The 16,142-nt window shown below is 39.5% G+C and overlaps 1 protein-coding gene across 1 annotated transcript; it reads right to left on the bottom strand.

Moving 5' to 3' along the window:
• Nucleotides 1-296: 296 nt before the first annotated feature.
• tmem110l (transmembrane protein 110, like) lies at nucleotides 297-15,013 on the bottom strand. The gene is made up of 8 exons (XM_034075098.2): nucleotides 14,576-15,013; nucleotides 9,809-9,857; nucleotides 9,322-9,417; nucleotides 9,101-9,222; nucleotides 5,112-5,224; nucleotides 4,479-4,562; nucleotides 4,249-4,374; nucleotides 297-2,377 (listed from the first exon to the last, which is right to left on the bottom strand). Exons 1-8 carry the CDS (start codon nucleotides 14,763-14,765, stop codon nucleotides 2,255-2,257), a joined length of 903 nt encoding a protein of 300 aa, XP_033930989.1. The 5' UTR covers nucleotides 14,766-15,013; the 3' UTR covers nucleotides 297-2,254.
• Nucleotides 15,014-16,142: the final 1,129 nt, after the last annotated feature.

The raw sequence follows: 16,142 nt of genomic DNA, 5'->3' as shown, positions 1-16,142 counted from the left end.
CCCCAAACGTGGCGACATCGAGGTAAGGATCACACCTGGTTACCACGGGGACTGGTAACAACCCCCTTGTCCCAGCGCCAATGACTAGATGCATGGCTAACACACAACACATAAACACACAAACACACAAACACACACAGCTCCATGGAGCTCCCTGTCATCAGCTGCAGGTCACAGGGCCGATGGCCCCGCCCACACAGGTGTGCTGTGGCAAGGTACATGCTCAGGATGTCTGTCATCACGCTGCCCCCCCCCTCCCCTGTTGCACCCACAGGAATTCAACACCAAACACCAGCTCATGTGTCAATCATCTTTATTCACAGAGCAGATTAAAGAGATTCATTCAGCACTTTCTGTTATTGACAGGGCGTGCCTTTTCATACACATGTTCATCATTTGGTTTATTACAAAACATACACAAGGTACAATGGAATACAAAATAAAACATTCAGCCAAAGTATGTCATACCTTTTGGCTTTTAATACGTAAATGTGTTCAGAAGAATTATTTGTCCACCTTTTAAAATACTACCATTTCCGATATTCACAAAAAAACTTCCAATGTTGTTACCACATGTCGAACCACAATTTACTGTAGAATACATACAAAATATAAAACAGAATAAATGCAATAAATGTGAAATAATTTGCAAGAGTTTAATACACAACTACAGTATGATCCCACTGAGAGCATTACAAGTATTAGGGCAATTCTTAATGCAGAAGAAATCTGAGATTTTAAGAATAAAGTCTGAATACTTTGAAATGAGTTGGAAATGTTATAGGTGTGATTTAAAAAATAAAATCTAACAAAACATACATTTAAAAAAAAGGATGTCTTAAAAGAAATATGCTTATTTGCATGCTTGCCAAAGACTGTTACCATCTATATGGCATATCTGATAGTTAGAAATGTGGTGACAGTCAGAAGTTTGTTAGCTTAGCATAAAGATTGTAAACCGTGGAAAACCGCTAGCCTGCTTCTTTACAAACGTAGCAAGTTCAGAAAGCCAAGATATAGTCCCCGATGTACCTCTTTGTGAAATCACCAGGTGTACAGATACAAAAAACAAGATGTAGTGCTAGTTTGTGAGCTGAATATGCATTTAGTTATCTTTGGACAGAGCCAGGCTAGCTGTTTCCACCTGATTCCAGTTTGTATGTTAAACTAAGCTAATCAGCTGTAGCTTTGTATTTTGATTACAGACATGCTAATGTATTATAGAGTAATAATCATCATCTCTTAAGGAGACTCAAACACACATTCAGGGAACTGACGCTGAAATATTACATTATTCTAGAAAGATCCAGAATGATTTCTTTATTTGTCTCGTGCAGTTATGACTTTATAATCCCAATGTTCCCTTGTCCAATTGGGATTTTCTTTTCTTTAAAACATTTCTAGCTTTTTGGCAAAATGTCCCTACATTATTCAAAATAAAGAGGGGGTTTCTTCCCAGATATGAACATAAATGCAGCACATAGTTTGACCTGTTCCTTTCAACCTTTTAAAGATGATTACATTTCCTTCGACATATATACAAAATGTTTAAAAGCAACCTGTTGGATAAGGCTACGTTTTTCCATAAAACCACTGCTTTCAACATGTTTGGTCCTTCATGATTGCAGCACCCAAACACAAATCCACATAGGCTTCATAGGTTTTATCGTTAAAACTATTAACCTCTTTTTTTAAACTAAAAGTAAACAGCCAGAGGGAGAGTGCGCCGGAATGACTATAATCACACCTTAATTAAAAGGTAGATTAAAGTGATTATATTTGACAGATTGAAATGTTATATATGAATACTTTGCTCACCTGCTCCTCTTTGGAATATGATACACGATAAATTATTCTCTTTAGGGCAACATCAATCCCAAAAGTCCCCAGAGTGGAGATAGATTTATTTCAGTCTTTGTCATTACCCCCCGCACATTCATCCCCGCAGCGCTACCCTCCTTGATAATCTCTCTCCACATGCTCAGTTGTGGTTACTCAGATGTTCTCTTGCAGCAAGGTGAGAGGATGAAGAGCTTCCAAAAAATGCTATAAGATGTACATGCATACACTGAGTAAAGCTCAGAGCAGAGGAAGGCAGCTGAGGCTTCCCATTCACAGGTTATACGACCTTTAATTGTGCCTTCTCTTACATGGAAGCTGATATTTAGAGCTTTGAAGAGTTAAGGAAGCCAGGTTTGTTTTGGGTTTGCTCATATTTAGGCTCTTAAGAGTGTGTGGATAGCGTCACCTGGGGTTACACCACCACCCAGCTGGGCCTCAGCGGTCCTCCAGAATACTGCACGTGAGGAAGTGGTCCGCTATCGTCTTCCTCCCCCTCCAAAGCCTCGTCTGTGTCCGTCTCCACGCTCAGCAGCACCTGAGGGAGGAAAGAAGATGTGTTCAGATCTCTTACTTCCATTACTTTGTAAACTGCTGCTGGAGTCAGAGTGGATTGATTCGTTGATTTGTATTGCGTACGAGCCAATAATCTGAATCTGTAAAGTGCAGTGAAGTAAAAAGTACAATATCAGCATCTAAAAGGTAGTGGAGTAGAGGTATAAAGTAACTAGGATTAAAGATACTCAGGTACAGAGAACAGGTACATCAAAAAGGTACTGAGTGAATGAAAGGGTCTTGTAAGTTAAATACTGTCAGTAATGCTGGGAGTTTAGACCCTGCCTATAACTTATAAAAAAGTTAAAATGTTCCACAGAGAGGATGGTGGTATCTGCTTTTTGACATGTATCTATTGAAATAAGCATCAACATTTCACAAAATGTGGACTAGACCACAGACAGGCATTGGATACAATACAACAAAGGTTTCATCAATACCTTTGTACATCTTTGTATCAGTTAAACAGAGGAAAATATATTGGATGTATTTGCAGCCTAGAAGAAGCTCTGCTGCAGCAGCAGGGATTCAAATCCCAAAGGATAGAAATTCCACAACTATATAACGTTTACGGCATCATAAACCTCCATATGTCGTTTTATGTTTGGGTTTGACATGTGGGAAAGATCATATAAAGACTGAGTTGCAGAGCAGTACCAATTCAGATAATCGGATAAAGAGAAAACGTGCAAAAATGTCTCATACACAGCATACTAGCACTAGGGATGCAATAATTCAGATCTTCACAATTGGTACATTTTTTTTTTTTTCTCAATGTCTTTCTCAATGTTATAAAAAACACATTTTATGCAGTTTTCTTATTTTTAAATTCTTTTCTTTTATATATATATATTTTTTTTAATATAATTTATACAATTAATTGTTTTATTTAGAAAAGGTTTGGCACATTAATCAACAATAAAATAATCATTAGTTGAAGCCCTAATGCAACACTTATGGACTGTATTTAAGTGACTTTATGATTGCTAATATGTCTTGAATTTTAAATGAATCAACGCAGGGGGGATAAGCGTGTGTAGAGATTGACTTTCTTCCTTGCAACAAGCTGCACACCCAGCAACAACAACAACAGCATTGTGACTTTATCTTCGCCCACCATCCCCACTGAGACCTCTTCTGAGAGAAAGCCCCTCTATGTGTCCTCCTCTTCTACTTCACCCCGCTTTCCATAGCATCAGCGCATGGAAACAAGTCCTAAAGGTCACTTTTATTCCCGGGATGAAGGCTGGATTTATAGCTGACTGGCAGAGGATAAGGGAGAAGGAAAGAGAAGGGGTGGGGGGGGTAAACACTCGCCCTCTTAACACGAGGGTCATGCTCCCAAACTGTAATTTGTCCTGACGTCTGTCAGTTACATCTGAGGAGCGAGATAAATGGCTTCTGTGTGGAGGAGGAGGGGGCTGCTGAAGTGAGTCCCTGAACACAACACCAGGCCTGTCACTGTTTCACAGCTAAACCAGCACTCAAACCAAAACAGGAGCAGATTGAAAAGTCTGAACAGGTGCGATGCAACAGTAATATTCTAGTTAGATTACAGCGGATTTCCAGGTACTTTTGTAGAATTTCATCATTCTCTATCTCTTTGTTTGTATTCGCTGTAATCTATACAAACAAATAAAAAAGGCAAAGATATTCCTTTGATTTACTTAAGTAGAGTGGTGCAGGAATGAGTCCTAAAACCCGGGAATGGATTAGCGTATTAGCTTCCTCAAGTGAATGTCTTTTTTTAATGGGTGAACAGTATACATGTTTTCATTCTTACAAGGGAATGTAACCTCGAAAGTGAACACGTGTGTGTGCGTGAGGGTGTGTATTTGTGTGTTTTATTCATACCCGTGACTCCTCGCTGTTGGCCCAGGGCAGCATGTCACCCTTCTTCACGTCACAGGAGTCATCCAGGCTCTTCATCGTTTTGTACTTCCTCATCATCAGGCTGTCCACCACCCAGAACATGATGGACTGAAGGGGGGGGGGGGGTGTAATTTAACGTGATGTAGTTATTACAAATATTGACATATAATACAAGGCAATGTGGCAACTAGATAATGAAATTGAATACTCACGTTAACTATGAATGGCACAATGAGCATGACTAGCACCAGCTCCAGCTGAGGGCTAGCAATGTAGCCTAGCAACACCTCCTGCAGCTGGAGGAGAAGAGAGGAGAGATTAACACTGACATCAGGTGATTCAAAGGTGCTGAGGGAGGAGAAGCTCTTGTGACGATTAACTAACTTTTGGTTTCAATAAAGAGCCTTTGGATACTATAATCTAACAGTGGTTATAAAACATAACAAACCTTATATTGTTCAATCTACTTCCCTTCAAGTCATGGGGCCATGATGAATAACACGCCTTTTATTCCTTACAAGGTAATCTGTTGCTGTGACAAAGATTAGTTTGAATAGACAAATATGAACCCCAGTGTCACAAACCATCTCACAAATACATTAACATATAGCCTCTATGATTGCATTAGAATTTAAAATGTCCTCCACTGGTTTTTTTAAAGTTACAATAAAGAAAAGAGACCCCGTTATTCAATTGAACTCAAGTGGAATTCTACGCATATTCTCCCATTTCGTCCTTTGTTTTTGTCAGAAAGTCTATGGGATTTCCCCCCCTGCCACCAGTATGTAATGTCACTGGTTGGCGTATTTCCCATAGCACCTGAAAGCAGCATGAGTTGCTCTTACTTTGGACCATCCGGGGACGAGCAGCACGAGGCTGATCACCCCTTTCTCCAGCACCATGATGAGCAGGTAGATGCCGCACTGACCGAGCCACGCTGCCGCCTGGGGGGGGTCCCCTGCAGGAGAGGGGGGGGGGGGAAACATCAGATAAACCTCATATATATATATTTATAAAACGGACAAGTGAAATCAAGCAATCTGATTGGTTCTTAGCCGTGATATACTGAGCGTATACCACGGGTAGAATTGTAGTTACTTTTCACAACAAGTCAGTATCCCTCCGCGTCTGAGAAATACTGTATACAGTTGGGCTGAAAAGCAAACCTCCTTTTTACGCAGCGGTCCAGACATGACATCAAACGGCAAAACATATTCAGTGTGCAGTTCCTTTGGCATTAGGGCAGGGATATCTAGACACTTTCCAAGGTTTGACATAATGACTTGTGCTACTTTTAAAGCAAGCAACGATTTTTCAAATCTGTAATCCGCAAAAACGCTATCAACCAATCATATTGCTTGATTTGGCTTGTCCGTTTGATAAATATACATTTCTTCCGTTACGAAACAAACTTACAAAGCATAAAATGGAAACATTTAAGATTAACTTCGACCTTCGCTTCACGTCGGGCCGAACCACGCCCCTTAGCTGTGATATAATGAGCATATACCACGGTCTGTCGTGAGCTATTGCTATAGACACACTTATTATCATATTTCAAGGGAATTCTGCCAACATCACTACCACTTTATTTAGTGAAATTATACATTCCAATTGTACGTTTGTATTCCTTATTTATATTTATATTATTTATTTTACTTGAATTTGATTAACTTTATTGAATAAACTACAATACTTAAACTACAAATATTTATTATATAATATTATCATATTATTGACCGTGGCCAACCAGAATTATTACATTAAATTGTATTTATTTTCATTAAAAAGGAATATTATTCCTATATATAATATTATTTTATTTGGACAAATTGTTATTTTATATTTTCATATTATTTTATTAATATCTCAACTCATAGTACTTTGATTACATTTTTGCATGACACATTCAGTATAAAAATCAAGGCTGATTTTATTTATTTTCTACTTAAAGCCGACTGCAAAATAATCTGTAACATTAACATAATTCCACTGAAACGCTTCACTTCAAACCAGTGGCGTAGCCACCATAGGGCCAGGGTGGGCCCAGGCCCACCCAGTTTACTCATTGGCCCACCCTGAGAAAGCTTCGGTGTCAAAAATGTATTCACCCATTGAGAATATCCAATAATTAAAAGTGAAATTCAAGTGAACAAATATCGAGTTTAATTAATGTTGTATGTGCTTTAAAACTGATTGTTGGTTCCGGCGCGCGCCATAATAACGTGAGAGAGGCAGAGAGCTGCCTGCAAAATAAATGATGGCTCAAAGTTCACTAATGAACTTGTTTTTTTTTTAAAAAGCCAGACTCCAAGAAGAGCCCCCACTGCCCTCATCTAGCATACGATCATTTTCTGATAACGATGAAATAGCCCCGCTTCCCTCTCCCCACTTTTCCTGCTGCTGGGCTGTCAGAAGAAAAAGAAAATGTTAACGGAAACTCTGCCGCACGGTTCCCTCGTCCCTTGGAAGAGGCGGAGAGGTGGGTGTTTTTCATCAGCTGGTGGACAGTCCGGAGAGATATACACAGGGTTGGGTTGTAACGGAATACATGTAACGGCGTTACGTAATCAGAATACAAAAATCAAGTGTCTTCAGCTGGCGTTACATTTGAAAAGCGAGTAATCTGATTACAGTTACTTTCGTAAACCTGAATACATTTTGGAATACTTATTGGAATTATTGGTGGAAAAGTTTCCTCACAAAATGTAATATTCATTACCGGCAGAACTGTGTGCACACAGCACGGCGCTGCAGCATGTCTGTGAGGCCCCGCCCCCGCACGCAGATGAGAGAGAGAGATCTCTTTTAAAATATATTGAAAGTTAGAAACGGAGATGGTTAGATAAAATGTGCAAGATAACGTTTAGGTAGCGTTTCTTTATTGTCAAAATTATGACATTTATAACGGGATAAAATCAAAGTGAATGGCCTGCTGCTGCTGAATGCATGGGGCAAGTGACTGGGAAAAGTTTTAAAAGTTATTACATCGTTTCAGATAATAATAATAAATAATAATGATGATTCATTCTATTTAGGGGCGCCTTTCAAAGCACCAAGGACACCTTACAATTCATAACATATTCTACGGAAAGGTTTTAAGACAGTACAAAGAATGCAGTATGGGTGATGTTTTTTATGTGGGTTGCAGGTGAGAGAGCTGTCCAGAATGACACCAAGATGTTGTGTTTGTGCTCTTGATAAGCCATTAAAACAGTAAAATACGTGTCTCCTGTTCACCAAAACATACCCATCTGTTATGGAAAAATAAAGTATTCCAAAAGTATTCTAAAAGTAATCTGCCACCGGTACCGGCTGGGATTGTTGTTAGCTTCTGATGCGCAGAAGAAAAATCTGGCCCACCCTATTTTTTACAGGCCCACCCTAAAATACATTTCTGCCTACGCTACTGCTTCAAACGACTATTCTCAAGATAAATAATGCATTTTGATGCTCTATTTAATATAATTTTAGAGAAGTAACAATGATGTATTCACTCCGGCGCAGGAGCTTCAGTTATGCAACTATCTAAACTCCTGCTTGTAAAATAATACTAACTGTTTTGCATCTTGAGTAGGATAAAAACCGGAAGCTTTCCAAAGGTAACACAGGTGTCTCAGCACAGCAGACACAAAAGAAGACAAGTCTGTCATTAAGACAGGAAGGAGGGAGGAGAAAGACACAAGGACAGAGAGAACAAGGGAGAAAAGAAAGAAAAAACCAGTGCTCAAATATATACTGGACCCTGGTAATAAGAGAAGCGTCTTAATCACAGACCTAATCAACCTCGCAAGTTGTTTTTGTGAAGTTTTCCGTCTCAGAAGGAAGGAATGCAAAGTCAAAAACAACAGTAGAGTGAGCTAGTGTAATAATTGGCGTGGAGTTAATCCCCCTCTGAAGACACTGGGGATGTTTTCCGGTCCAGAGGCAGCAGCTGGAGACTGGCTGTCCTCCCTTACTGCCCGCTGTGGGTCTCCAGTACCCTCCAGTGGCAGAAACTGTGACTCCTCTTGCATTATGGACTTTAAAGGTCACCTATCATGCTATTTTTAGGCAGTAGCATAGGTCTCAGATATATACAGAAATATAAAAAACATGTCTATGAATTGTTTTGGTCAAAAAACCAAACAGATCACCCATTCTAGCCATGCCTCATATCCCTCCATTTCTCTTCCTGTTACAAAAGTGCTGATTCTGGGTATAAACAGGTCTCTCTTGGGAATGAGACCCTGTGTCTCAATGAGATTTGCACCTGTATAAATAAAGGCAAAACAAAATAAAGCTTTTTTTTTTTAACTGAAAAAAATAAGAGGGGGCGGAGCTTATGCCGGCTCATACGGTACCTGGCAGATATTGTCTAAACTAAATACTGCGGTGATGAAACGCCATATTATGGATTATCAAGGATTATTTCTGAAACAGTATGGAGCTCAAAGGCTTTCTCTCTTGCTGGTTATACCACAAGGTGAGTTCCTTTTTATTTCCTGCTTCTTCACACACATGCTCTCCAGTACAGGTTAGCTCTGAGTGTTAGCGATGCTAATGTCAACACCGACCATATTACGTCGGGCATTGTTTTTGATAGCAAAGTTTCTGATAGTGCTCTGGGTCTGCCGCCGATATTACGTCATAACGGCCGCAAATCTGGATCAGCTCCATTGTAGATTTGGGTACGGAGGAAAAGAGAGAGGGTTTTATTTTCCGACGCTGAGTGAATTCCCTGACACACCGGGGACACATATTTATGTATAAAAGACATCAAAAAGTGCATTTTGCATGATAGGTCCCCTTTAAATAATAGAAAACCGAAAGTAAAGCATTGAATTTAACTCACCATATTCTCCAAACATGAGCAGCGTCCACTGCTTGACCTCCACCAGTTTGGACACCAACTTCACGGCCAGCCAGAGGAAGAGCATCCCCAGCGTGGCGTCCAGCAGGAAGTTCATCAGATACCTTGAGGAAGAAAAATCAGAAATCACGTTCTCAGTGAGACCCGTGTAACAGTTGGACCTGATGGTACCATGACTTGTTTGAGCAGATAATATAACTCACAGGGAGCATGGGTCCTCTTCAGTGAGCGTGGACAGGAAGACGTTAGCAAAGTGGATGAAAAGAGCACCGATGGCCTGCTTTGATGTGTCATAAAACCTAGAAAAGGGGTTCAAAAAAAGAATTATTTCATTAAATATGGTTTGTTGGGTTGTTTTTTCACTTGAAAATACTAGGTTTTAGAAAAGGGAATGCAGACAGTATGATCATTTTCAGTGTTATGTTTGCATTAACATCTATTTTTGATTGCCGATTATTTTAAAAATCTTCTGAAAAAAGGATGATAAGGAAAGAAACGCAATAAAAACCTGACGATATTCACAAATGGCCAATATAAGATATATTATTGTCACTTGATGAATTTCTTACAGAAATGAGGGTTCAACCAACATTTTCTTTACTTTAAAATACTTTTCTCATCTATGCAAGTGTGTCTAATGTAAGAACGTAGGACAGGAAAGTGGAAGAAAAGAAAATAAGTATTTCTGACCAGATTCTCCAAGGTCGTCTGATCCCTGAAGGCTCTCGGAACCTTTTCACTGCGAATAAAAAAAAGAGAAATCAATCAAATAATCCATTTAGTTCCCACTAGACTTGCGTTTACACTGTAAAACCATCACATGGTGGTCAAACAAACAGCAGAGTGGGAGTGAGGACAGATGAAACACAGACATTCACATATCGTTATTTAAAGCTACCACAAAACGTGTTTCCAGGCCACCGGGCTCAGGGGAAACAGACGCTGACTGTTCCTCTATCTCGCCATCTAACAAGGTCGGAGAATGTGACTCGGCATGTGAAACGGGGGGGGGGGGGGGGCAAGGCTTCCTGCAGACGCGTTAACCAGCAGAGCTTTTTCAGTGCGCAGTTTAAATATAGTCATACTTTTCTATACTTTTTCCATCAGCGGGATTCCTTTAAAGCTGAGACAATAACATCATTATTCATCAGCAAATGTCAAATCAGTGAATAATTTAAGTCATTAATTAAGCACAACATTATCTGATTCAAGCTCCAATGGTAAATATTTGCTGCTTTTCTCTGCTTTAAATAATTGATAACTGAATGTCCTTGGGTTTTAGATCGTTGGTCCAATAATACAAGTAATGTGAAGATGTCCCCTTAGGATTTATAAAAATATGACAGGCATTTCTAATTGGCATTTACAAATATTAAGTCCCCAAATAAATCCTCCTTAATTGATCTAATTTTAACAAATGTTCCACATAAATACTCATCTGTGGGAGTATTTGCTAATGATGTGAGTGACCACTGTGTTGTAGCCACAATTAGGGACACTAAGGTCCAAAAGGTTAAACCACGTGTCATCACAAAGAGAGACAAAAAACACTTTGTGGAGCAGGGTTTTTTACATGATCTGTTTGATTTTGATTGGGGTAGAATCAATTTGTGTGCTGATGTAGAAACTGCATGGTCTTATTTTTATCTCGGTTTTATGAAAATTATAGATAGACATGCACCTCTGCGTAAATTTAGAGTGAAGGGACGAAACAATCCCTGGTTTTCTGCTGAGCTGTCCAGTCTCCTTCATGAGAGAAATAATGCTTGGGCTAAGGCTAGGAAATCAGGCTCAGAGGTAGAATGGCTACGTTTTAGGCAGCTAAGAAATAGCTTCACATCCCAAATAAAAAGTGCTAAATCAAAGTACTATTTGTCGGTTACCACAGAAAACCTGAATAATCCTAGGAAATTTTAGAAAGCCATAAAATCGATTTCCACTGGTGATATCCCAAATGAGCTACCTCCGTGCCTTACCACAGCATCTGGCACTATATCAGACAGGGCTACTATGCTAAATTGTTTTAATAAGCATTTTGTGTCTTGTGGCTCTCTGTTTGGCTGTGTGGCTCCTGTGAACGCTCCAATCCTTGACTCTGAACAATGTGGTCTGGAAAACCCTTTCAGTTTTACTCCTTTAACTGTTGGTATTGTTCATGAAGCATTATCCAAGTTAGATCCTAGGAAACCGGCCGGCCCGGACAACGTAGAACCTTTCTTTTTAAAGATAGCTGCAGATTTTATTGCTCCACCTCTTACTTCTCTTTTTAACCTCTCCCTCAGCACGAACACAATTCCAAAAGTATGGAAGTCTGCTTATGTCTTGCCTTTACTGAAAGGAGGAGAGGCAACTATTTTAAATAACTATAGGCCAATCTCTAAATTGTCAGTTCTGGCTAAGGTGCTCGAACGCTTAGTGAGTGAACAAGTAAAGGAGTTTTTATGTATAAATGATATCCTGTCTAAACATCAGTCAGGATTCAGAAAGAAACACAGCACCATCACTGCCACAATGAAAGTGGTAAATGACATTACTACTATTTTAGATAATAAGCAGAGTTGTGCAGCTCTGTTTATTGACCTTTCCAAAGCGTTTGACACCGTTGATCATCGCATTTTAAAGCAGAGGCTACTCAGTATAGGCATATCCAGCCATGCAGTGGGGTGGTTTGTGAACTACCTCTCTGAAAGGTCCCAATGTGTTCACTTTGATGGGCTGTCTTCTGAGTGGTTAAACATTTCTAATGGTGTACCACAAGGTTCTGTTTTAGGACCACTTTTATTCTCCATATATATTAACAGTGTAGGTGATAATGTGGATGAAGCTACTTTACATTTTTATGCGGATGATACTGTAATGTATTGTGCAGGTCCCTCCATTAAAGAGGCTGTTGTTAAATTACAAGCTGTTTTTAACACTATTCAGACTCAGCTCTCTGAACTAAAGCTTCTTTTAAATGTTGAGAAAACCAAGGTAATGCTCTTTTCAAAAGCTAAAAAGACTCCAGAGCCTGTTTTAGATATTGTAACTACGCAAGGAACAAAACTTGAAGTTGTTGCCTGTTACAAATACCTTGGTATCTGGCTTGATGATTGTCTCTCTTTTAAACTTCATGTCAATAACCTGCTAAAAAAACTGAGGGTTAGGCTAGGTTTCTTTTTCAGAAACAAGTCCTGTTTCTCGCTTGAGGCCAGGAAAAGGCTAGTCACTGTGACCTTTTTACCTGTGCTGGACTATGGGGATGTGTTGTATATGAATGCACCTGCCAATTACCTGAGCAAATTGGATGCTGCGTATCACAGTGCTCTGAGATTTGTCACAAATTGTAAAGCGCTTACTCATCACTGTACACTGTATACCAAGGCAGGTTTACCATCTCTCTCTGTACGGAGGCTCAGTCACTGGTACACTTTTATCTATAAAGCTTTGTTGGGTAAACTCCCGTATTATATCTGCTCGCTGATAACACAGAGAGTTGCAAGCAGCTATTGCCTGAGGTCACATGATGTGGTCTTGTTAGATGTGCCAAGAGCAAGGACTGTCTCAGGTAAGACAGCTTTTATGTGCGCAGCTCCACTTGCTTGGAACAATCTTCAGCAAGAATTGAAACTGAGCAATCTCATTCCTCTGCATGTTTTTAAAGCTAGGGTAAATGAAATGCTTGCCGATACAATGGGCACTTGTAAATGTCTATAACTATGTATCCTGTAAATATAATGTATAATGTCCTTTATTGTTTTATGTTTCATGTGGAACCTATATGCTGCAGGTCTCCCTTGAAAAAGAGATATATGATCTCAATGGGACCAATCTGGTTAAATAAAGGTTTGAAATGAAATGAAATTTCTCATTTAAAAAAAAAATAATTACGTTTGTTCTAGACGATTAAAAAAAACAGTAAAATGAATACAATCATTACTTGTAAAACTGTGGCAGCTTTACTAGATATTCAGCCTTTGTCAGGATTATGTGAGTGCAGGAATAACGACAAGTCAATGGGAGGAAACTCACAAAAAATAGCTTTGAGGAAGAGCATGCTAAACACAGATAAGTAAAGGGATGCAGGCTGGGCTGTGACTGGGCTGTGACTTGGCATACCCCCACTGTGAACAGAGCTGAAGGGCTCTGCTGCACACTATAATTGGTATAAATATTAACCGAAGCATATGCTTTGACCAGGAACAACACTTGTGATCGTGCTGAGAACAGGAAAAGAAAAAAAGAGCGGAGGAGGGGTATTGATTTTGCCACTAATAAGTAACTGAGTGGAGGTTAGAGCTCATTGATCTCAATCACCCTAAAGGCCTGGCCTGATTATGCAACACTTCATTGCTACTAGGATTATTTTTGCTCTGAACCCAGCCAATTAAATATCCATGACTACATTGACCTTTTAAATATACACTCCAATAATTAGATCATATGCCGACACACTCACCAAATGAGTGCACAGGCATTTACATGTATGTCATTTCCATGTAGCATGTTGGCATACAGCATTGGCAAAGGTTAATTGACATTAAGCATGTTGACAAGCTCTGTATTCAGACAAAAGAAAAACGTATAACATATATAATTAAGTAAGCTTATATTTAGAGTAATTTGCAAGTACTGCCTGTGATGGCAAACGGGTAAGATGCTCAACATTCTCCAAGTCAGCTGCCACAGAATCACAAGTTACTTGGCAGTCAATAGCCTTTGTTCAGAGGAGATCCACACTTCGGCTGTAAAGAGGGATCTTGTTTTGTTGTTAATGCATGAACTCTAAAACATTGTTAAAGTACTTGTAAAATTGTAATATATTTAAATTTAAGTATTTTGTTTTTAAATCAATTTGTCAATCATGACTTATTCCTTGGACAGTAGAGAAAGAGACCATGACGACACTTACCTTAAAACATGGCAATGTGTGCTGCTTCTTTGCTCATAGGCACACACACACACCAGTGTTTTAAGTACAACTGATTATGTACGTTTAACTTTTGTCATAACTTCAAATTCGGCTTAAAGTTATGGCACAAACCGTGCGTTTTTATATTACAAATATGCACATGAAGAAAGTATTCACACACATCGCTACCGCTGATACCACTAGTAATTTGTGGATGTTTTGAGGCGATGGAATTGAACAAAAACTGTCAAATGTAATCATAGTTATTTTTACAGGACATAATTTATACCCTATTTAACAAATAACTTTTATTAACCAAATGATATAAAGAAGTGTTTAATTTGGGCATATATTTTTGCATTCGTCATATTAAATTAGCATATTTGACAATGGAATTTGGTACAATGTTAATGATGCTCAAACGTCAACAAATCGCCACGTGGATAAATAAAGCCTTTTAAAAGCAAGTTTTTACACTATTTGGATGAATCCTCTACCTGAATAAAGACAGCAACACTATGAAATTGAGGCTGTTAAAGATATATGTATTGATACTCATTACTCACACATCAGCGTACTAAAGGCAACGATAGCCAGCAGTCCCTGGATCAAGACTCCGAATCTGTCCGTTAGAGCTCCGTTATCGCAGCCGTGGGGATTCGCCTTGTTGATATCAGACATGTTTGTGACTTCAGAAACGCCATTATCCAGGAATCTTCTCACCAAGAAGACCCCGTTGTATCCGTACATGTCCATGTTGATAAAAACAACACGGAGACAAAAGGAGCTCCGTAGGTGGGCTAAAATGGGCTTAACCTTTTTTTACTCGGGAAAAACAAATCACTAAATGTAAATTTCCAGCTTTTAATGCAAGGTAAAGTTCTCCTTTAATGTTCACAGAGGGTGATGCTACATCTTATGATGTAAAAGCAGACAAAAGAGTCGATTCTTTTACTCACATCCATGTTTTGACAACGAAAACACAAACTGTCAAGTAGCACCAGGGGAAAGCGAGCTTCCGGTTAAAATGGAGATTTCAAAATAAAAGAGATCAGTTTATCAGAAAAGCAGGAAAACAAAGGAATGGGTTCTCAAGGGCCCTTTCTCATTTCATCAAATCCCCCTCCTCGACTCCTCGGTCCTCCGGTAGTGACCCGGAAATGAATTTTAGCGCGCCATGTTGAAGGACATCTCATTTCTCTAAATGCACTTCGAGGACCGAGGACCAAACGTCGAGGAGGCTCTCCGGAGGAGCTATAACCGAGGATACACTGATGGGTCCTCCACGGTCCTCCACGGCTCCTTCGTGGATGCATTTCCGGCAACAGAGATGTTTCAAAGAGTCGTGATGCACGGCCAGACTTATCCCAGCCAATGACAGCTCTGCTGCATGCATCCCCTGGATATTATTTTATTAACTGCTTTCATCGCGACGCGATGTTTACAGTGAGAACAGCTGTGAGGTCCGTGCAGAAAGCAGAGCAGTGTGTATAATATATATCACTCAGTATAACAGGCCTACTCTCTTTATTTGCTTTAGTTTAGTAGATATCTACAAACAAAGAGTCGATATTTTTCTAAAACCATTTATAATAAAATAAAATATACATTTATTATTTATATAAATATATACATATGTGTGTGTGCGTGTCCGCATCTGTAGCCTGTTATTGTCTCATTATACCGCACTGTGAATGAATCAAAGTAAATATATAAGTCATCATGAACACATCTGTCCATCAGACAGAGGGCTGCTGTGCCTTCTGTCATCATTAATGGACGTCTTTTTAAAATGACCGCACAGAGGAGAGGAGTTCTCATTTCTCTAACCGTCTGCTGCTTCCCCTCCTCTCTCCTCGGTTCCCCTCCTCGGCTCCTCCGCTCGCATCTCCTGTGGGCGGGACTAAGTATCGAGGATAGGAGTCGAGGAGGGCAGTTCGAGAAATGAGAAAGGGCCAAGGTGTTTTACAAATAATACCACCTATTACAATTTCAAATGTCGGTATTACAACTTTATTTTGAAATACAATTAGCATTACTTCCTGTTGTGGTTCGTTTAAGTGACGCGAGTCTGTGCGTATCGCAGATTCTGTGCGTCAGGCACTTGGTCTTGCATGCGCGCGAGAGAGCCCA

Source organism: Pseudochaenichthys georgianus, chromosome 23, assembly GCF_902827115.2.
Source record: "Pseudochaenichthys georgianus chromosome 23, fPseGeo1.2, whole genome shotgun sequence".
In the NCBI taxonomy this organism is placed as follows: domain Eukaryota; kingdom Metazoa; phylum Chordata; class Actinopteri; order Perciformes; family Channichthyidae; genus Pseudochaenichthys; species Pseudochaenichthys georgianus.
The sequence above is the reverse complement of the archived record's forward strand: the minus strand, read 5'-3'. Positions and strand labels throughout refer to the sequence as shown.